The following is a 21,732-nucleotide window of genomic DNA, read 5'->3' as shown; positions in this document are numbered from 1 at the left end:
GATGGTGCCCCTTAGAATGAATTGTCCAATCATTACATGAAAATAAACAGCAAAATAAAACTCAATTCTGGAAATCTGGAACAAAAATAGAAATAAAAACCTGGAAGGGCACAGTAGGTCAGTCAGCATTGGTCGAGAGCACGTGCAGTCAATGTTTTTGGGGATTTTATCCCTACACGTCCAAAACATTTACTGTGCTCCCCATTTAAAGAGAGACTGGAATTAATCATCAGAAATTAGAACATACATGAACTAGTGACAAAGGGGAGAAGGAATAAAATATTCTGAAAAGATGCAAAACAATTTTTCGCCTCGATTGCCTTGACGTAGACCCAGCAAGGAAGCCAAAATGTTAAAAAATTCAATTATTGGGCTGGATTTTCCGGTCGTTTGCGACCGGGTTTTCGGCATGTTTTGACCCACAGCGGCGGAGACCCTGTCGCAAAGCCCGGGCGGGATCCTGGGCTCGTTGTTTGCGGTGGCGATGGGAAGTACCACCGGGGAAAGGTGCGCCGACGTGTAACGACGCGGATTACGTTACCGTCCTACTTTCGGCACTCTCCCGACCCGTACGCCGCGCCCAGAATAGTGACAGTGTCAAACCTGTCGGGGCAGCCTTGCCAGCAGCAGTAAGTATGAAAACCTGCAAAATAGGCAAGCTAAAATTTAAATTTTTAATTTTTTTCCAGCGATTTGGTAGCTAAGGGTCTAGTAAATGTTTTTGCAATTTTTTTTGAATTTTTTTTTCCCCTTCCCAAGGCCTCTTTCACAGCGCAAATGACCACGGACTAAAGTTGCCGAAATTCACATTTTGCACTGCGCATGCTTGTGCAACGCCTCCCTTACCAATATAAAGGCCGAAAGTACGGCCTAAAAACAGTAGAGCAAAGTAAACGGTAATTTTCACATATCGCTACCGTTTTCGCTGAAAAACCCCAAAAGCCAAAAATCCAGCCCAGTCTCTGTTGTGTATTCTGCATAGGACAAGCTAATGGCAATGAAAAAAGTGTAAACAATTAAAAGTAATCCCTTGGTTGAGTGCTCTGGAACATCCTGAAGATCTGATGAGGTGCTCTATAATCGCAAGCTCTTTCTGTCCAATAGTAATCCACTATATTTGGGTCGGTAACCAGAGGTCACAGATTTAAGGTAATTGGCAATTGAACCAGATGGGAGTCGAGGAGAATTATTTTTTTTTTTTTTTAAAACACAGCGAGTTGTTGTGATTTGGATTGCACTCCTTGAAAGGATGGTGGAAGCAGATTCAATAGTAACTTTTAAAAAGAGAGAATTGGATGTATACTTGAAAAGGAAAAATTTGCAGGGCTTTTGGGGAAAGAGCAGGGGAGTGGGTCTAATTGGATAGCTCTTTCAAAGAGCTGACACAGGCACGATGGGCCGAATGGCTTTGTTCCATGTTGCAAGATTCTATACAGAATACACTTAATATCAAGTTGTTTGCTTACCAATAGTAGGCTAGAATTAAAATTAAATATATTTGATCGTGGCTACTGACACCTACCAGTATTAATAAAATGTCTCTTGGCCTTGTTAACAGGGTCGTTTCCTTCTTCAGGTGTAAAAAATAAATGTACAGCCTTCACCTAAATAAAATAAATATAAAAGATCGGACAGGAAATCCATAATCCACCACTCTCCCAACAACACTAGCATTTATATCGCACCTTTAATGTAGTAACACGTCACAGGAGCGGAATATGAAATGAGCCAAAGAAGGCATTAAGACAGGTGACAAAACACTTGGTCAATGAGGTAGGTTTAAAGGAGCATTTTAATGGAGGAAAAAGGTGTAGAGGCAAAGAAGTTTAGGAAGGGTATTCCAGAGCGGAGGGCCTGGGCAGCTGAAGGCACAGCCGCCAATATTGGAGCAATGGAAATTGGGGACTTGCAAGAGGCAAGAATTGGAGGAGAGCAGAGATCTCGGAGGGTTATAGGGCTCGAGGTGATTAGAGAGGCCATGGAGGGATTTGAAAACAAGGATAAAAATTTTAAAATTGAGTTGTTGTTGGACCAGGAGCCAATATAGTCACAGTGAGCACAGGTGTGATGGGTGAAGGGGATTTGGTGAAAGGAAGAAAGAATTGGATTTATATAGCATCTTTCACAACCGTAGGACATCCCAAAGTGCTTTGCAGCCAATGAATTACTTTTTGGAGTGTAGTCACTGTTGTATTGTGGGAAATGCAGCAACCAATTTGTGCACAGCAAGCTCCCACAAACAGCAAAGTGAAAATGACCAGATAATCTGATTTTAGGTATTGATTGAGGGATAAATATTGGCCAGGACACCGGGGATAACCCCTCTTCTCGTTTTTGAAATAGTGCCATGGGATCTTTTAAGTTCACTTTTGAGAGCAGTCAGGGCCTCAGTTTAACATCTCATCTGAAAGACGGCACCTCCGACAGTGCAGTACTCCCTCAGCACTGCACAGGAGTGTAAGCCTAGATTTTTGTGCTCAAGTCTCTGGAGTGGGACTTAAACCCACCACCTTCAGACTTGGAAGCGAGAGTGTTATCACTGAGCCACGGCTGGTACAAGTTAGGATATAGGCAGCAGAGTTTAGGCAAATAATGATTTGACCCTTTTGGTATCTAAGCTTCAAAAGGTCGATGACAATCATGGCCGAACAGCCTCAAAGGCTCACTTAGACCTTAGTTTAAGCCTTGTTATGGTAGCCAGATAATACTCAGCAGTGCCTTGGCACTCGTTAATAATGTGATGTAATTTTACTGTGATCCAATTACTAGCAGCTTTTTCCTAAATTGATTTTATTATCATTTAGTTAGCACAGAAACTTTATAGTTCATTAAAGTAGCTGGTAATTCTGCAACTGACTTGTCATTTCCTGGAGTTCCTTCCTAAACCACAAGAGGTCACTGACAAGAAAAAATAAACCCTGCACTGTGAATCAAAACAGAGGGGCCAGGGAGCGAAACAGGAAAAGTTTAAAAAATGTTTGTTTTTTTAAATCAACAAAGAAACAAATGTGTCAACATTGTAAACGTTAAATCAAGGTCCCGTCTGCTCTCTCAGGTGGATGTAAAAGATCCTACAGCACTATTCGAAGAAAAGCAGGGGAATTCTCTCCATTGTCGTGGCGGAAAATTTATACCTCAACCAACATCACTAACAAAAAATGTTTGTTATTTATCCCATTGCTGTCTGTGGGACCTGTTGTGCATATTGGCTGCTGTATTTGCCTGCATTATCCCAGTGATTAAAAGACCTCGTTGATTGTGAAGCGCTGTGGGTTGTCCTTAGCTCACAAAAGGCACTGTATAAATGCAAGTTCTTAGCTTCTTTAACACTCATACCAATCAACAACTTTATAACCCAACAGTCAGTGCGTTATAAGCAGCAGCATTTTCACTGGCACTGGAAGTCGTCAGCATTAACCAATCATTGCCTAGTCCAAAGTGACTCTGGTATTTATTCTGCTGGATGATAAAAGGAAGTATCTTCAAAATAACACTAGCCAGAAATTTTGAGCGGTGGAACAAGCATTTAAAATTAAATGAATTCTGAGAAATGGTTGCATCTCGACTAAATTTAGATTTGGAAATTAGAGATATACCATCCTTGCCAAAGCTACTTTATCAGGTTTCAAGCTCCATATAAAATCATTTGAGTGTCCGAGACCAAGATGTACTGGCAGGATTCTATACCCACGCAGATAATGCATTGATTTTTTTTTTATAAACAGAATGGCGCTGAAATCCCGGCCTCCTCGAGTCCGTATGGGGTGTGCACGGACCCGGGAAGGCATCACAAAAGCTGTTTTTCGGCGCAAACCGGCTTTTCTAATCCATCAAGCTCTAGCTTAACAGAGCCTCCATACCCCCACAGCCAGGACATTTGCATGGGCAAGATTGCGGCATTTGCCCATCTCTTGCCCAGCGAATGTCCTTAAAACTCTTGCACCTAGTAAAAGCAGGCACATAGTCTACCAGGGTAAGAGTTTTAAAACATACAAAAACATAAAAATAACATTTAAAAAACACATTTTAATGTTAAAAACCCTGTCCACTAAGGTAAGTTTATTTTAAGCTATAATTTTTTTAAAAATGGAAAAATATTTATTTTCTCCAAGACATTTATTAACATTAATTTAAATTAATGTTAAATATGTGATGATTTTTTTCTATTTTTTATTGGTGTTTTGGTATTGGGGGCAGTGGGGTGGGTTGTTTCTCAATCACAATAATGAGAACTACTACTTACGGAGTTCCCATTATTATGAATGAGAAAATACTTTACCTGGATTGGTTGCCCAGTGCCACGTGACTCCAGCTCCAACTCTACATCAGTCCCGACGTGCACGCGCTCCGATGCGCAGGGAGAGGAAGCCTCAGGATCGGGATCGCTGGTGGGTGCAGCAGGAAAAGGTAGGTGCAGATCTTTTTAACCATTTTCTGTCGAGCGCCCGCGGGAAGCAGAGGAGCGGGATTTCAGGGCCAATATTTACAGCAGAGAAACAAGGCACACAGTTCAACTGGTCCGTACTCCACACAAGCCACCTACACCTCTCTTTAACCTTATCAGCATAACCCTCTATTCCTTTCTCCCTCGTTTGTTTATCTAACTTCACCAAAAATGCCTCATTTAAATTACATTTTTACCCTATACATTCTTGTCAATAAATGTTATGAATGTTCCATATTCAATTCTGCAAAGTCTACGATAAAATACAGATTGGTTGCAACAGTAAAGCTTCAAGAGTATTAACAGGAAACCCTGTCCACGAAGGTAAGTTTATTTTAAACTACAATTTTTTTTAAAAAAATCGGAAAAATATTTATTTTCTCCAAGACATTTATTAACATTAATTTTAAATTAATGTTAAATATGTGATGCATGGCGACCAATCACCACCCAGAAACTTTCAGAGATTAAGAGTTAACTCCAGTTTCAGACCACGGATTTATGTTGCCATGATAAGGAGTTGCAACAGCATGAAAATCTTAAGCTAATAGCCCTTATGAGAATCATTTCAGTGCGTGGCTGACAATATAAACAAGAGCAAAGTCCCAAGAACTGCACATACCGTTGTTAGCTCCTGACCTATCTACCTGTGAAGGTCATAAAATGCTTATGTTGAAAGAGGCCTTACCAACTTTTCCTCGAGGAGAGCTAAACCAATTTGATCTGCCTGAACATTCTGTCCTAGGCCAAATCGCTGAGGTCCATAGTAGTTCACAAATCCTTTTTCCTGTAGTTGAAAGAACTAAATTTATTTATTTGAGCAGAAAAACAATGCACTCTTTAAAAAAAAAAGGAGCTGTAGGCACGAGTATGACATTGTCAGTAGAAATACAAAACACAAAAATTCCATAGTAATAACATGCCACACAAATAAAGAATAAATGGACACTAATACAAAAGCAAAATACTGCGGATGCTTGAATCTGACGAAGGGTCAGCGACCTGAAATGCTAATTCTATTTCTCTCCACAGATGCTGCCTGACCCGCTGAGATTTCCAGCAATAAATGGATACTGTTGAATGTCTCACCTTAGAATTAAAATTAAATCAACTGTAAGGATTTGGAATTCTCATCTCATCCCCAAGGATAACGGGGCAATGAATGATCTTTTATTGTTGCAGTTTATGCTACGGCAGACAGTTATGATCGATGCACTATGTACTTGATGTGCGTTAACGTCTACCTCAAAAGGATCATAAACTGTGGCGTAATCACCACTGGTTTAGGAAGTGACAGTCAGAATTGATCCCCAAGAAACAGCACTCAGTGCAGAAAGATCTCTCTGTTAGATGAGGGACTACAGTAGCTCCACTACTTTATCATTTTATAGTTGGAGGAGCTGCCAAATTATAGCTGTACTTACCGGCCCATCTATAGACCAGTTCATCCTCAGAGCCACTGTACGTTACATTGACAGGCATGATAGACTCATCCTTGTGCTTGTAACTCAAGAGGAGGGCGGAGGCAGGTAGCACCACCTGTAAAAGAGAATAGGCTCCCCATGCAGGAAAAAAAAAAACCAAATAACATTTGTCAACAGTAATCTCATATGGATGAACGTTGCTGCCAGATGCTGGGAGGTGTGCAGCAGGTGTCGTAGCAATGAGACTTTTGCTCCTCCTCTTAAGGCAGTCACCTGGTCCTACTTGGAGCCTCAAACAGGAGCACAGAGGTGATCAGTGGAAGAGGAGGAATAAAGCTGCACCTCTCCCCTCCATGGCCATGAGCTTCGATGTCACAGTCGGGGCACTCTACTTAAACCCAATTCAGGTGTTTACAGTTCATGGTACAACAGTACTGTTTCAGACCAGATACCTTTAATGGAACTTTACCTTGACTTTCTTAATTGCTTCAAACACTCTATCAGTAAGACTTGCTTCAGGTTCATCTTCCTGGTGCTTGCGGATGTTTCTTATGATGATACTAAAATGGTTTCCTTTTAACTGGCCAACTTGTAAGTGCTGAGTTACAGCGCGCAGATTGTACACCTTCAAGCCTTTGCTCTGGATTGACAGTCGCTTTGCTTGTAACCTTGATGGAAACAAATTGGTGTGAATGACAAGGGCTGATTAGATTCAGACTACAAACATTTCATTTTATTTTTACACAAGATGCTGATCTAAACTAAAATGTGAGTGCATGTTTTAAATACCACAAGTTAAGGTACTGGATTTTGGTGTGTTCATCCTCATCCTTTGATTGAAGCTACTGTCAGCAAACAAAAATACAGGGCTCTTAATGCTGTGAGGAGAGGAAGGAAAGGAAACTCAGAGGCAGGATGCCCTGAACAGCTTTGTTTGCTATAAAGAAAGACTTGGATTTATATATTGCCTTTCACGACCATTGGATGTCTCAAAGCACTTTACAGCCAATTAAGTACTTTTGGAGTGTAGTCACTGTTGTAATGTAGGAAATGCAGCAGTCAGTTTGTGCACAAGCAAGCTCCCACAAACAGCAATGTGATAATGACCAGATAATCTGTTTTTGTTATGCTGATTGGGGGATAAATATTCGCCAGGATACCAGGGATAACTCCCCTGCTCTTCTTCAAAATAGTGCCATAGGATCTTTTACGCTCACCTGAGAGGATAGAAGGGGCCTCGGTTTAATGTCTCATCCAAAACACAGCACCTTCGATAGTGCAGCAATCCCTCAGCACTGCACTGGAGTGTCAGCCTAGATTTTTTGCGCTCAAGTGCCTGGAGTGAGACTTGAACCTACAATCTTCTGACTCAGAGGCGAGGGTGCTACCCACTGAGCCACAGCTGACACCATGAACCAGGTTACCCAGGACCAGATGGTTTCCATCCCAGGATGTTAACGGAGTCGGTGAGAACATTGCCGATACCTAACTTTACTCTTCCAAAGTTCTCTCAATTCAGGAACCATTTCTTTAGATTGGAAAATTGCACATGTCACTCTGCATTTTAACAAAGGAGGGGGAAACCAGGGAATTATACACCAGTTAGCCTAACCTCTATTTTGTCAGAAAATTACCAGAGTCTATAATTAAGGATAGAGTGACTGAACACCTTGAACATTTTAGCTGATTCAAGAGAACTTGAGAACATAAGAAATAGGTGGTGGAGGCCAAACAGCCCCTCGAACCTGCTCCACCATTCAATATCATCGCTGATCCACCTCAACTCCACCTTCCTGCTCTAGCCCCAAATCCCTCAATTCCTTCAGTATCAAAAAATCTATCGATCTTTGTCTTGAATATACTCAACAACTGAACATCCACACCTTTCTGGGGTAGAGAATTCCAAAGATTCACAGCCCTTTGAGCGAAGAGATTTCTCCTCATCTCAGTCCTAAGTGGCCGACCCCTTATTCTGAGACTGACCCCTAATTCTGGACTCCCCAGCCGGAGGAAACATCCTCTTAGCACCAGCTTTAAGAATTTTATACGTTTCAATGAGATCACCTCTCATTCTTCTAAATTCTAGCAAATACAGGCCGAGTCTACTCACTCTTTCCTCATAGGACAACCCCCTCATCCCCAGTATCAGTCTAGTGAACCTTTGTAAAGGTTAGTTCATGCCTGATGAACCTGATTGAATTTTTTTGAAGAGGTGACTGAAGTAGTGGACAGGCATTCGATAAAGAGCCTCATAAGAGACTGTTAGCTAAAGCTGAAGCTCATGAAATTGAAGGTAAATTATTGACCTGGTTAAGAAATTGGTTGAGCGGCAGGAGACAGCGGGGTCGAAATTGTCCTGCATCCCGATTGGGGGCGGTAACCATCCGAAGCCGGGACTTTTAGCGCCCAGCCCGGAAGTCCTGCCCCACCGCTGAATTGGTTCACTACCCCTCAAAGGAAGTGGAGCGCAACCTCCGGCACGTCACTTCCTTTGGAGGAGGGTCCAGGGGCAAAAAGTTCAGCACTAAGCAGATGTTCCGCGTAGCGCTGACGTACTTCAACGCCCCTCCCCTTCGACTAAAGGGGCGGGCCGCTGCGCATTCTGCAAGGCCTCTAGGGCAGCGTGCGACCGGACCAGCAGCCTGGCACCCAAGATGGAATGGCCGGGCTGCGTGATGGTAGCCCAGACCACGCTAGGGTCACCATCGTCGAGCCAACCCGAGAGTCGGCCGACAAAAAAAGATGGTGGCCCGGGGCGCTGACGCCCTCCCCTTTAATCAACGGCCCAAGCATGTCAGCCTCGCAGCCCGTGGGGCAATTTCCCCCGTGGGACGTTAAGGATTCGGCGCGGGGCAGTGAGGAGTTGCCGCGCATGGCGATGACATCGAAGGGCTGAATAGCCTACTCCTGCACCTATTTTCTATGTTTCTAAGTTTCTATGATTCTGTTAGCATTTGTGTGTACCTTTGATGTACCAGAATTTATTGACAGAATGCATAGAATGATCAAAAGCAAAATTAGTATAAGAAATGTAAAGAAACACTGTTTTAGTAGCTCATACTGGAATCATGGTTAGTGTGTGTCTCAGAAGCAGCTAGCAGCTAACACTGGAATCATGAATAGCCTGATGTTTCAGCAGCTAGCATATGCGGGTTGTGAGAAGTGTGTGTCTCAGTAGCTCTCATACTGGCTTTGTGTTGTGTGACGTTTCAATAAAGACCTGATCCTGCATTACTACAACTGAGTGTGTGCGCAATCTGACATTTAAAGCAACAAAACAAAAAAAGAACAAAAGCAGTCCATCAATTTTCTACACGCTTCTGCACTCTTCATTGAACCAGGGTTGATCCCCTGGATTGATGGTAAAAGTAGAGTGAGGTACATGCCGGGCCATGAGGTTACAGATTGTGGTGGAGTACAATTCTGCTGTTGCTGATGGCCCACGGTGCCTCGTGGATGCCCAATTTTGAGCTGCTAGATCTGTTCCGAATCTATCCCATTTAGCACATTGGTAGTGCCATACAACACAATGGAGGGCGACCTCAGTATAAGAACATAAGAAATAGGAGCAGGAGAAGGCCATACGGCCCCTCGAGCCTGCTCCGCCATTTAATACGATCATGGCTGATCTGATCATGGACTCAGGTCCACTTCCCTGCCGGCTCTCCACAACCCCTCATTCCCTTATTGTTTAATAAACTGTCTATTTCTGTCTTAAATTTATTCAATGTCCCAGCTTCCACAGCTCTCTGACGCAGCGAATTCCATAGATCTGCAACTCTCAGAGAAGAAATTTTAAATGGGCGGCCTCTTATTCTAAGATCATGCCCTCTTGTTCTAGTCTCCCCCATCAGTGGAAACATCCTCTCGGCATCCACCTTGTCAAGCCCCCTCATAATCTTATATGTTTCGATAAGATCACCTCTCATTCTTCTGACTTCCAATGAGTAGAGGCCCAACCTACTCAACCTTTCCTCATGTCAACCCCCTCATCTCTGAAATCAACATTGTGAACCTTCTCTGAACTGCCTCCAAAGCAAGTATATCCTTTCATAAATATGGAAACCAAAACTGCACGCAGTATTCCAGGTGTGGCCTCACCAATACCCCGTATAACTGTAGCAAGACTTCTCTGCTTTTATATTCCATCCCCTTTGCAATAAAGGCCAAGATTCCATTGGCCTTCCTGATCACTTGCTGTATCTGCATACTATCCTTTTTTGTTTCCCCCAGGTCCTGCTGTACTGCAGCACTTTGCAAACTTTCTCCATTTATATATCTTGCTCTTTGATTTTTTTTTCTGCCAAAGTGCATGACCTCACACTTTCCAACATTATACTCCATCTGCCAAATTTTTGCCCACTCACTTAGCCTGATATTGTCCTTTTGCAAATTTTGTGTGTCTTCCTCACACATTGCTTTTCCTCCCATCTTTGTATCGTCGGCAAACTTGGCTACGTTACACTCATTCTCTTCCTCCAAGTCGTTAATATAGATTGTAAATAGTTGGCGTCCCAGTACTGATCCCTGCAGCACCCCACTGGTTACTGATTGCCAACCTGAGAATGAACCATTTATCCCTACTCTCTGTTCATTATGAGGACGGGTCTTTGTTTCCACAAGGACTGTGCGGTGGTCACTGCTACCAATCTGTCATGGACAGATGCATCTGCGACAGGTAGATTGGTGAGGATTAGGTCAAGTAAGTTTTGCCCTCGTGTTGGCTCTCTCACCACCTGTCGCAGGTTCAGTCTGGCAGCTATTTCCTTCAGGACTCGGCCAGTAGTGGTGTTATCGAGCTACTCTTGGTGATAGACATTGAAGTACCCACCCAGAGTACATTCTGTGTCCTTACTACTCTCAGTGCTTCTTCCAAGTGGTGTTCAACATAGAGGAGTACTGATTCATCAGCTGAGGGAGGGCAGTAGCTGGTTATCAACAGGAGGTTTCCTCACCCATGCTTGACCTGATGCCATGCGACTTCAGGGGTCCAGAGTCAACGTTGAGGACTCCCAGGGCCACTCCCTCCTGACTGTATACCACTGTGCTGCCATCTCTGAAGGGTCTGTCCTGCTGGTGGGACAGGACATAGCCAGGGATGGTGATGAAAGAGTCTCAGACATTGGCTGAAAGATATGATTTTGTGAGTATGACTGTTGCTTGACAAGTCTATGGGACAGCTCTCGCAATTTTGGCACAAGTCCCCAGATGTTAGTGAGGAGGATTTTACAGGGTCGACTGAGCTGGGTATGCCTTTGTCGTGTCCATAGCCGGTGCAGAGGTTGATGCCGGGTGGTCCGTGCAGTTTTATTCTTATTATTGTTTTTCATAGTTTGCTGTTCCAACTGAGTGGCTTGCTAGGCCATTTCAGAGGGCAGTTAAGAGTCAACCACATTGTTGTGGGTGTGGAGTCACATATAGGCCAGACCACGCAAGGCCATTAATGAACCAGATGGGTTTTTACGACAATCCGATAGTTTCACTGTCACCATTACTGATACTAGCTTTTTATTCCAGATTTATTTAATTAACTGAATTTAAATCCATGGTGGGGTTTGAACTCACATCTCCGGATCATTAGTCCAGTAACATAAAACATTATGCTACCGTTCCCGACATAGCCTTTGGCAAAACCTTCTCCTCCCCCGTATATTTTTTAATGCTTTTTCAATCCACCCCCACCCCTCCATTACCCCTGCCATACTCATCATCATAATAGGCAGTCCCTCAGAATCGAGGAAGACTTGCTTCCACCCTTAACATGAGTTCTTAGGTGGCTGAACAGTCCAATACGAGAACCGCAGTCTCTGTCACAGGTGGACATATAGACGTTAAGGGAAGGGGAGGGTGGGACAGGTTTGCCGCACACTCTTTCCGCCGCCTGCGCTTGATTTCTGCATGCTCTCGGCGACGAGACTCGAGGAGCTCAGCGCCCTCTCGGATGCACTTCCTCCACTTAGGGCGGTCTTTGGCCAGGCTCTCCCATGTGTCAGTGGGATGTTGCACTTTATCAGGGAGGCTTTGAGGTTGTCCTTGTAATGTTTCCACTGCCCACCTTTGACTTGTTTGCCGTGAAGGAGTTACGAGTAGAGCGCACACACACTGTTGTGTTGCCCCCATCAAAATCAAGACAGCTAATAATTACCATTAAAAGGTACTAGAACACAGCTGCACAAAACAGCTAATGATGTATAATGCCTTCCAAATACAAATACAGTTTCTTTTTTAAATGTTTAGTTGTTGGAGGAAAATATATTTGAACAGCTACTTAACAAGGGCAACATGCACCAGAACTGGGAATTTAGGGTCATGGTCCCAAAAGATGCCGGAAATGCCCCAAGAATAAAAGTTCTAAATTGGGGAAAAGCCAACTTTGCTAAGCTGTGAGGTGATTTAGCCATAGTGGACTGGAAACAACGACTTGAAGGTAAATCAGTGTCCGAGCAGTGGGGGGCATTCAAGGGGGAGATCATTGAAAGTGGGCATGCAGGTACAGCAGGCGGTGAAGGCGGCAAATGGTATGTTGGCCTTCATAGCTATGGGATTTGAGTATAGGAGCAGGAAGGTCTTACTGCATTTGTACAGGGCCTTAGGTGAGGCCTCACCTGAACTGTGTTCAGTTTTGGTCTCCTAATCTGAGGAAGGACGTTCTTGCTATTGAGGGAGTGCAGCGAAGGTTCACCAGACTGATTCCAGTTATGGCTAGACTGTCATATGAGGAGAGACTGGATCAACTGGGACTTTATTCACTGGAGTTTAGAAGGATGAGAGGGGATCTTATAGAAACGTATAAGATTCTGACGGGACTGGACAGGTTAGATGCGGGAAGAATGTTCCCGATGTTGGGGAAGTCCAGAACCAGGGGACATAGACTTAGGATAAGGGGTAGGCCATTTCGGACTGAAATGAGGAGAAACTTCTTCACTCAAGAGAGTTGTTAACCTGTGGAATTCCCTGTTGCAGAGAGTTGTTGATGCCAGTTCATTGGATATATTCAAGAGTTAGATATAGCCCTTACAGTTAAGGGGATCAAGAGGTATGGAGAGAAAGCAGGAAAGGGACACTGAGGGAATGATCAGCCATGATCTAATTGAATGGCAGTGCAGGCTCGAAGGGCCAAATGGCCTACTCCTGCACTTATTTTCTATGTTTCTATCTGGAGGGTTCAGGCCAAATATGTGCTCTTAAAAGAAAAAGGGTGGGACCAACAAATGTAGAGCCCCCTGGATGTCAAGGGGCATACAGGGCAGGATAAAGAAAAAAAGGGAAGCTTATGACAGATACCGACAAATACTGCAGAATCTGCTTCTCGGGCAGGGGAGGCCGGGGAAATCAGGAAGAACCTACAGTGCTTTTTAGCACAGGTTAACTGCAGGTGAAGAGGACAGATGCAGCAGGCCAGCCAAGGGAAAAGGATTAAAATGGCTCAGTATCAAACCAACAGAAATTAACACAGTAATCAGCAGGTCAGGCAGCATCTGTGGAGAGAGAAAGAGAGTTAACATTTCAGGTCAATGACCCTTCGTTAGACCTGAAAGGTTAACTCTGTTTCTCTCGCCACAGATGCTGCCTGACCTGCTGAGTATTTCCAGCACTTTCTGTTTTTATTTCAGATTTCCAGCATCCGTAGTATTTTGCTTTTGAAGGATACTAGGAAGCTGACAAAACGCTTGGTCGAAGGGATAGGTTTTAGACTGGTCTTAAGAGGAGGAGAGAGGGGTTGAGAGGCAAAGAGGTTTGGGGAGGGAATTTCAGAGCTTACGGACCAGAAGGATGAAAGCACAGCTGCCAATGGTGGGGCGAAGGAATTGGGGGATGCACAAGTGCTGGAGGAACGCAGACTTCTCAGAGGGTCCTGGCAGCCAATGTTCCCAAGCTGCGCGGCCGTGAAGTGTTCCGAGAAGTCCCACGCAGGCCGCTCACTGGCTTTTACATTGTAGGTACTGCGCATGCACAGAAATTGGAATGGGCCGAGCACTGGAGGAGGCAGGCCGCACAGGGGGCAGTGCAGGGGTCATTGGTCATAGGGCTGTCGGGGGGTTACAGAGATAGGGAGGGGTGAGGCCATGGAGGGATTTGAACACGAGGATGAGAATTTTAACATGAAGATGCTGGTGGACAGGAAGCCAATGTAGGACAGCGAGCACAGCGGTGATGGGTGAACAGGATTTGGTGCAAGTTAGGAACACAGGCATGCACAGTTTTGGATGCGCTCAAGTTTATGGAGGGTAGAAGAAGGGAGGCCAGCCAGGAAACCTACTGCCTTTACCTGGCCTGGCCTATATGTGACTCCAGTCTCATACCAATGTGGATGATTAACTATCTGCTGAAGTTGGTCACTCAGTTTTATCACCACAATCTCATGACAATTAGGGATGGGTGATAAATGCCGGCCATGCTGTTGATGCCACACCCAGAGAATGAATTGAAATAAACACATCTGAACTTACCTGTCGATTGTCACATTCTTCACTACCATAGTCTGGGAAGTAACAGCCTTCTTGTCTTTGATGCCGGCGTAGCTGAAATCCGATGGTACCACACCAAGCTCTGAAGCCAGGCAAGCGATTGCCTCCAGGGTTTCCATGTTCGCTTTACGCAGGGTAAAAGCTTCAAGGATGTACACAAGATATTCAAATCTTTGTTCGTTTTTGTTCAAGGCCAACTATATCAGAGATAATTATAAAATCTATTTACAAACCCCCACCCCCAATTCTCCCCTGGATATCTATCCATCCAGAAAATAATAATTCAAGTGGATGAATCGTTAACTTAGAACTATTTACTTTCACTATTCCAACCAGGCTGTGAGCTGGGCTTGGGAGACAACATACCAACGCACTCCGTGCTGAACAAGCACAGTTCCTGTGGTCAACCCCCAGCCGTTAATCAATTGGCCTCCATTTCAATTATGGATATTCACATCCTTTAACTACATTACTACACTGAATAGGTACTTCATTGGCTGTAAAGAGCCGAGGCACATTCTGAGGTTGTGAAAAGCACAATATAAATGCAAGTCTTTCTTTACATAGTATTTACAGCACAGAAACAGGCCATTTGGTCCAACAGGTCCAAGCCAGTGTTGGTGCACCACACAAGCCTCCGCCCACTCTTCTTTGTGGCGGCCCGGCCCGGAAATTGTCGCGGTCCCGGCTTGCAAGACCATCAGCAGGTCGGGGCCATTGGAGGGATCAGCGTGCGGCGGCCTACCACTGCAGGGAGCAGCGCGTGCTGCTGCAGGAGGGCGATGGCTACGAAGCCAGGTCGCTGATTGCAGTGCGGGCAGGCACAGCAGGCGGGGCGAAGGAGTGGCAAGAGTCCATAGAGGGAAGTGACCGGGGTCCAGGAGACGCGTGAATCTGGAGCCCAGAAGAGGCGAGGGCCGGGGCAGCATGGGTCAGCCCACACTGCGATATGTGTGCGCGCTTGGTCTGTGCAGCAGAGCTGGTCTCCAGTTAGTCTTGGGTAATCCTTGCCACTGGACCAAAACCTAGCTCTGTCAAACCCGTGTGGTGACTGGTGTGCAACGGCCACCACACGTTAAAAAAAAATCCAAGCATAGGCATCTTCCACCCTTCACGATGTAGTTCGGGATCTGGAATATTAGGTCCTTCATTGTGAACTCATCCCTTTTTGGCGTGGAAGCAAGTTATCCTCGCTTCGAGCGACTGCCTATGATGATGATGATCATCTAAATCCATCAACATATCCTTCTATTCCTTTCTCCTTTAACTATGTTAGTCTTAGACTCAGGAACGCTCCTTGCTTCATGAGTGATTGGCAGTTAAGTGGAAAAATTTCCCTCCATTATTTCCTTGCAGCAAAATGTCTAAAGCATTGCCATTCACATCTCTCGAACTGTTCCATTTGGGGCCCTAACAGTCCTCCGGATGACATTCATTTCCTCAATCTCAGTTCCATTCCAATCCATATGTTGCTGCCCACTCTGATGTTTCAGTATCCTTAAGAAAATAAATCTTCCCCTTTTCTTCCAAACTTACATAAAATATTACAAATAATTCTTATAAATGCATTAAAAAAATCATATAAAAAATATCAGGTGTTACACATTGTTTAAAAGCACAAAGTGATTTCAATACCTGTGTAAGTAGCTGGCACTGCCTGGCAATCGTTAGCATTTCGTTTCCTGCTGGATGTAACTTTGTCTCTAAATCTCACGGTGATCACTGCACCATGGCGACTGCCGCCACCTTGTTCCGAAAAGCTTTTAGTTTCCACCAGTTTCCCAAAGTACTTGCTGACAAAATGGTGGACAGCCTTCCGGTGCTCCTTATTTCCATCGCGCTGAAATGTGAACTTGGAACTTGTGTCTTTTGAATCCAAGAAAGAGAACAAGCCATCTGCTTCTTTCTCAGACACCAAGTGGCAGAGCTCCGAGTACTGAGGGTCAGGCCGGGCCTGAATTTCAGCATTGTTGGTAACGGTCTTTAGGAATGGAAATTTCTGGCGGACAGCCAAGTGGATGGCTGCTCGCTGGCTTTTCTCTTGAAAAGTTCCAAGTGAAAGCGTGGCCTCATCTACTGCCCCCTGCCCCGCCGCAGGCCTACGTTCTTTAGCTGAAGAGGCAAATTTTTCCAGCGCTTGTGCTACCGAACTACCCAAAAGCAAATCCAAAGTACCGCCCTGTGCCTCGGACACTGGCATTGAAGAAGAGTTAGCTGCAGATTCCGACAAACTGCAAACAGCAATCTGGTCAACCTCGTCGTGCACAACTTTGGCATCCTCCAATCTGTCATGGTTTGGCCATCCAGAAAGGTTTTCCGGTGACTTTTCTGGTTTCTTCAGTCTTTTGTTGCGTGACGGATGGGACTTTTCTTGTTCGCATTCAACGCTACAAGTATCCAGGTCGCAACCAACTCCAGCTTTGCTGACTAGCTGTCCACGCACATCAATCTCCGTCACCACAAAGTCAATGGCTGAATCCTTAATAGTGCCAGAGAAGCCGGTATGATCACTGACCCAGCACAAGGGCGAAGCATCCACACTGCTGTGTGTGTGCCGGAATGCCTCCATGTCAAACCTTTATCGGTAGCTGTGAAGTAAAGCAAAGCCACAAGCAACATCAATCACAGGATGAAACAGTCAAATATTATGGGCCTTGTGGAAATAGGAAGATATCCCAAAATACAACATGAGAATGGCTGAAAATGGAGAAGCGAGAGAGAAAAAAGTACACAACATACTCTGGATAACAACTGTACAACATATTCAAAGTTTTGCATATAGTGCGTAGTTCCTGTAAACATTGTAAACCAGTCGTGATGCTCCAGCCATAAGTGGTATGGATAGGCTTGGTGGGCTAGCTGGTCTTTTCCTGCCTGTCATTTTTGTATGTTCATATTACATTTTAGTCATTACGTTTCAAACACCAACCAATGAAGTGCTCTCTTCACGGGAGTCATCCCTCTATTTATTGGGGACTTGGCCTGGAGGGTGTTGCACAGAGCAATCCCGTGCAATAAGTTTTTAAACTTGGTTCACGGATTCCCGGGCCACTTGTAATTTCTGCGGTCTGGAGGAGTCCGTGTTCCTTGTCTATGTTGAATGTGTGAGGTTGCAGCCCCTATTCCATTATTTGAGGGGGCTGCTCCTCAAATTCTGGTTGCACTTCAGTCCCACACTCCTGATCTTTGGGCACCCTGTGCGGAGGGGAGCGGGCAGGACGGAAAGCCTCCTCGTAGGACTGCTCCTGGGCATGGCCAAGGGAGCCATCAGCCGGTCTAGGCAGCGGGCGGTCATTCAGTTCGACTGCCTGCCTCTCTTCCACGATTACATTCAAGCCAAGGTGTCCCTGGAGATGGAGCACGCGGTGTCCACCGATACGCTTGCGGCCTTCCACAAGAGGTGGGTACCGGAGGGACTGGAGTGCATCATCACCCCCCGCAACCAAATTTTAATTTGATCTGTTAGTGTCTAAAGTTTCATTTGTTTATTTGTCGGTTTTAGTGCCCCTGCCGCCCCCCCCCCATTAAAAAGGGGGCATTTGAATTACAGGTTTTACAAAATAGTTGTAGAGCTGTTGAATTGGGAGTAGTTTAGCCAGTCACGTGATGTCCACAAGATTCAATAAAACCCCAGCCAGTTGGGTTCAGGAGATCCACGGTTAGCAGATGGTTGTGAGCCTAGTGGATGAATTGGTAATGTGTAGTGTGATTGTTAAACCTTTGCTAATAAACCAACGAATTCTTAATAGCAATGTGTTACTATGAATTCTTAAGCAAAGAACCCGTGAAGCAAATACATTACAGTTGGGGTGTAGGAGGTTTGTCAAAGCCTATAGAACTGGACCCCAGCATGCATCATAAAACTGTTGGGGGGCGGAGGTGCGGGTATAAGAATTAAAAATAAGTGTAAACTTTTCCCGTACTCTAGCTCAGAGAAACTGTAATGACAGATATTTGTTAGTGAGTACAGACATTAAGGTCAGTTTTCTGCTGCTGATCTTTGCCCACGGGCACTAAGCTGATGTTGTCCAGACATATTTACATGGGCATAGTAATGGCTGTCAGTCCCGATAATAGTTGTCGCATCCTACATTTGTCTTGGCAGATTTGAGCTAGGTCTTAACAATCTAGTTCTACATATGTTTGACTGATTTGCAACATTAGAGGGGAAGTCTGGTGCTGCATTGACCCTTCTGGGAAAGTCCAGAACCAGGGGTCACAGCCTAAGGATAAAGGGTAAGCCATTTAGGACCGAGGTGAGGAGAAACTTCTTCACCCAGAGAGTGGTGAACCTGTGGAATTCTCTACCACAGAAAGTTGTTGAGGCCAATTCACTAAATATATTCAAGAACGAGTTAGATGTAGTCCTTACTACTAGGGGATAAAGGGATATGGAGAGAAAGCAGGAATGGGGTACTGAAGTTAGATGTTCAGCCATGAACGCATTGAACGGCGGTGCAGGCTCGAAGGGCCGAATGGTCTACTCCTGCACCTATTTTCTATGTTTCTATGTTTCTATATCCTCTGCCTGGCTATAACTAATCCCAAGGAAAATCTGCCAGTATTCAATAAAAGTACAACACTGACTATGGTAAAGAGAGTGTTACTTGAAAGAGGGGTTTTTAATATGCAATTTTACAATCTTTGATACAAGGCCCCCCCAACAAATTCATGGCAGGCTCCAGGCCTGGCTCAGTGGTAGCACACTTGCCTCGGAGTCAGAGCTGTGGGTTCAAATCTCCACAGAGATTTAAAATATTTACTCTCAACACATGCCCCTCCTCCACCATCCCCACTTTCAGCTCCACCACATCTGGGAATCCCATTCCCAGCATCCCACATTACAAAAGCACCATCACTACTCCCAATTTCACAATCCCATGACCACATTCCACACGCAACAAAAGACTGCATTTATATAGTGCCTTTAACGTAGAAAAAAGTTCCCAAGTCACTTCTGAGACGCAATCAGACAAAAATGTCCACAGAGACAAAGAAGAAGATATTCGGAAGAATGACTAAAAGCTTGGTCAAACGGGTGGGTTTTAAAGACCTTAAAAGAGGTGATGGAAGCAGAGAGGTTAAGTGAGGAATTCCAGAGTGTAAAGCTTACGGACAGCTGAAGGCACAGCTGGTGATGGTGGTGAAAAAGTCAGGGGGCCGGGGGGGGGGGTAGAGGCAGAACAACTGCGAGTTCAAGAGCACTGTAGGGCTGGGGGAGGCTTGTTACGTGAATGGTAATGGATGGTGACTCTGATGAGTCCGACCTATCGTCAGACAAAAGTTTTTTTAGTGAATAATAACTTGTAGTTCCTTTCTGTTAAGTTTGTCGTCGAACAACCCATGGGGCCTTTCTCCACTGTATTAGATGGATTCAAGAAGGGGGTTTGGAAAGTGAATTGAAGTTTGGGATTTATCATCTCTACTACCTGAATAAAGGGAGAATCACCTCCTTCATGAAAATGTATTTGGCGATTTACAAACACAATTAAAAAAGGTAAATTATTTCAAAACACAGGATTGCATGACTCACGCGAGATGCCACCGTGATGGAAATGCAGTAATTCTCTTACTTTTCCCAAATAAAATTAGCCAAACAGTTTTGTTGCAGGAAAGCATGGCCCCTTTAAGAACATGCCATTCTGCTGTTCCGCCTCCTTCTCATTGGCAGAGGTTGAACTGATCCGCAGGCCTCGAATTTTATACTGCATCAGGAAATCCGGCATTTATAAACTGTAGTTTGCAACATAAATAGCTATCACGTGCAACTGAATTGCAACGTGCGGGTCCAATTGCAACTACACGCACATTTGGTTTCCATGGAAGCGATGCAAATAATGAGGAAAAAAAGAACACGTTGGTTTCACACAGTGCGCAGAACTTACCTGGAGCCTTGCTGAAGGAGCCTTGCTGAAGGATCCTTGCCCCACACCTGGCGTAGGGTTGCTGTGCCCAGGTGAATGGTTGGAGTCTCTGCACACACCCGGCTCCTTGCTGAGCTGTGCCCGGACCGGGCGGCGCTCAGCTCCTCCTCCCTTTGCAACAGGACATCGAGTCCGCAGCTCTTAAAGGGCAAGTTCCCCACCGAAACCCAAACCGGATCTTCATGGCCAAATAACAGAAATCATCGCTTCTAAGTCTTCCAGGATGCTTTCCTTCCCAAAGAAAAGCGAGAGTGACTGTAAGTCAGCAGGGGGTGCAAGGGGAGATGGAGAAAGAGGTCCCACAGACACTGGTCTTGTCCAACAGGCACAATATACTTATACAAAGGCGAAATACTCCGGATGCTGGAATCTGAAATTAAAAAAAAAAGAACATGCTGGAAATCTCAGCATCTGTGGAGAGAACCACATTTCGGGTCTGACCCTTCGTTAGAACTGGAAAGGTTCAAGTATAATGTACTTGCAGGCTGTGGGGTGGACAGCCAGAAAGCTAACCATGGTAACGTGGAGCAGGAGGCAATCAAAGGGCGAGGGAGGGGGGAGAGAAAGGGTGTAGTTATAGGGGATTCGATCATTAGGGGCATAGATAGCTCCCTCTGCAGTCGCAACCAAGAGTCCAGAAGCAAAGGTAAGGATATCTTAGAGCAAGTCGAGTGGAACTTGGAAAGGGAAAGGGAAAGGGAAAGGGAGGGGGAGGATCCAGCTGCTCCATGTTGGGACCAATGACATAGGGAAGAAAAGGGAGGAGGTCCTGTCACGGGAATATCAGAATTTAGGAACTAAATTAAAAAACAGGAACTCACGGGTGGCAATCTCGGGCAAACAACCGGAGCAACATGCTAATTGGCACAGGGATAGGCAGATCAGGAAGGTGAATGCGTGGGTGAAAGACTGGTGTGGGAAGGAGGGTTCCATTTCATGGGACACTGACACCAGTAGTGGGACAGGAAGGACCTGCACTGCCGGTCCACCTCAGGAGAGCGGGGAGGCGGAAGGCGAGGAGGAGGATGAGGACCTTGGGGAGGACAATCAGCCTGGCAATGAACCCATGACCCCACGCTTCCCCCCCCCCCCGCCCACACCACTGGAAAAGCCCCATGGTAGTTACGCAGCTGCAAGACTATTGCGTCAGCAGCTCATAAATGAACTCTTTGCGTGCAGTCACGTTGGTGACAGCTACAGTTGCGTTACGTTTCATCTTTGCCTGGCCTGGCCATTGTTTGCAACCCTTGTATTGATGTTTAACCTTACGTTGTTAGAAGACACTTCACAACAGTTGTAAAGTTCAATAAAAAATTTTAATAATGTAATAACAATTGATGTAAAATTTGAAAAACAAACTATAACACCCATCTCCCCCCCCCACCCCCAACAGTCAACAACATTTTTCAACCAACAATACATTTAAAATAACGGTAACACTACAAAAACTCCCTCCCCCGACCCCCAGCATT

The 21,732-nt window shown here is 45.1% G+C and overlaps 1 protein-coding gene across 4 annotated transcripts in view; it reads right to left on the bottom strand.

The window, feature by feature from the left end:
• Window positions 1-20,367, bottom strand: part of pus7l (pseudouridine synthase 7 like) — a 30,235-nt gene extending 9,868 nt beyond the window's left edge. For 2 of the 4 annotated variants that reach the window (XM_070900615.1, XM_070900618.1), the window contains exons 1-6: window positions 19,910-19,994; window positions 15,972-16,924; window positions 14,319-14,478; window positions 6,338-6,536; window positions 5,133-5,231; window positions 1,523-1,604 (exon numbers count right to left, since the gene is read on the bottom strand). In XM_070900615.1, the coding sequence (XP_070756716.1) occupies window positions 1,523-1,604; window positions 5,133-5,231; window positions 6,338-6,536; window positions 14,319-14,478; window positions 15,972-16,905 (1,474 nt within the window). In that variant the 5' untranslated portion in view covers window positions 16,906-16,924; window positions 19,910-19,994. Of the gene's footprint in view, window positions 1-1,522; window positions 1,605-5,132; window positions 5,232-6,337; window positions 6,537-14,318; window positions 14,479-15,971; window positions 16,925-19,869; window positions 19,888-19,909; window positions 19,995-20,221 lie in introns of those variants that run through there. The other 2 variants (XM_070900616.1, XM_070900617.1) reach the window with 2 other exon arrangements.
• Window positions 20,368-21,732: the final 1,365 nt, after the last annotated feature.

Source organism: Pristiophorus japonicus, chromosome 15 (genome assembly GCF_044704955.1).
Source record: "Pristiophorus japonicus isolate sPriJap1 chromosome 15, sPriJap1.hap1, whole genome shotgun sequence".
Taxonomy (NCBI): Eukaryota; Metazoa; Chordata; class Chondrichthyes; family Pristiophoridae; genus Pristiophorus; species Pristiophorus japonicus.
Note: the sequence above shows the minus strand (reverse complement) of the source record. Positions and strands in the feature narration are given on the sequence as shown.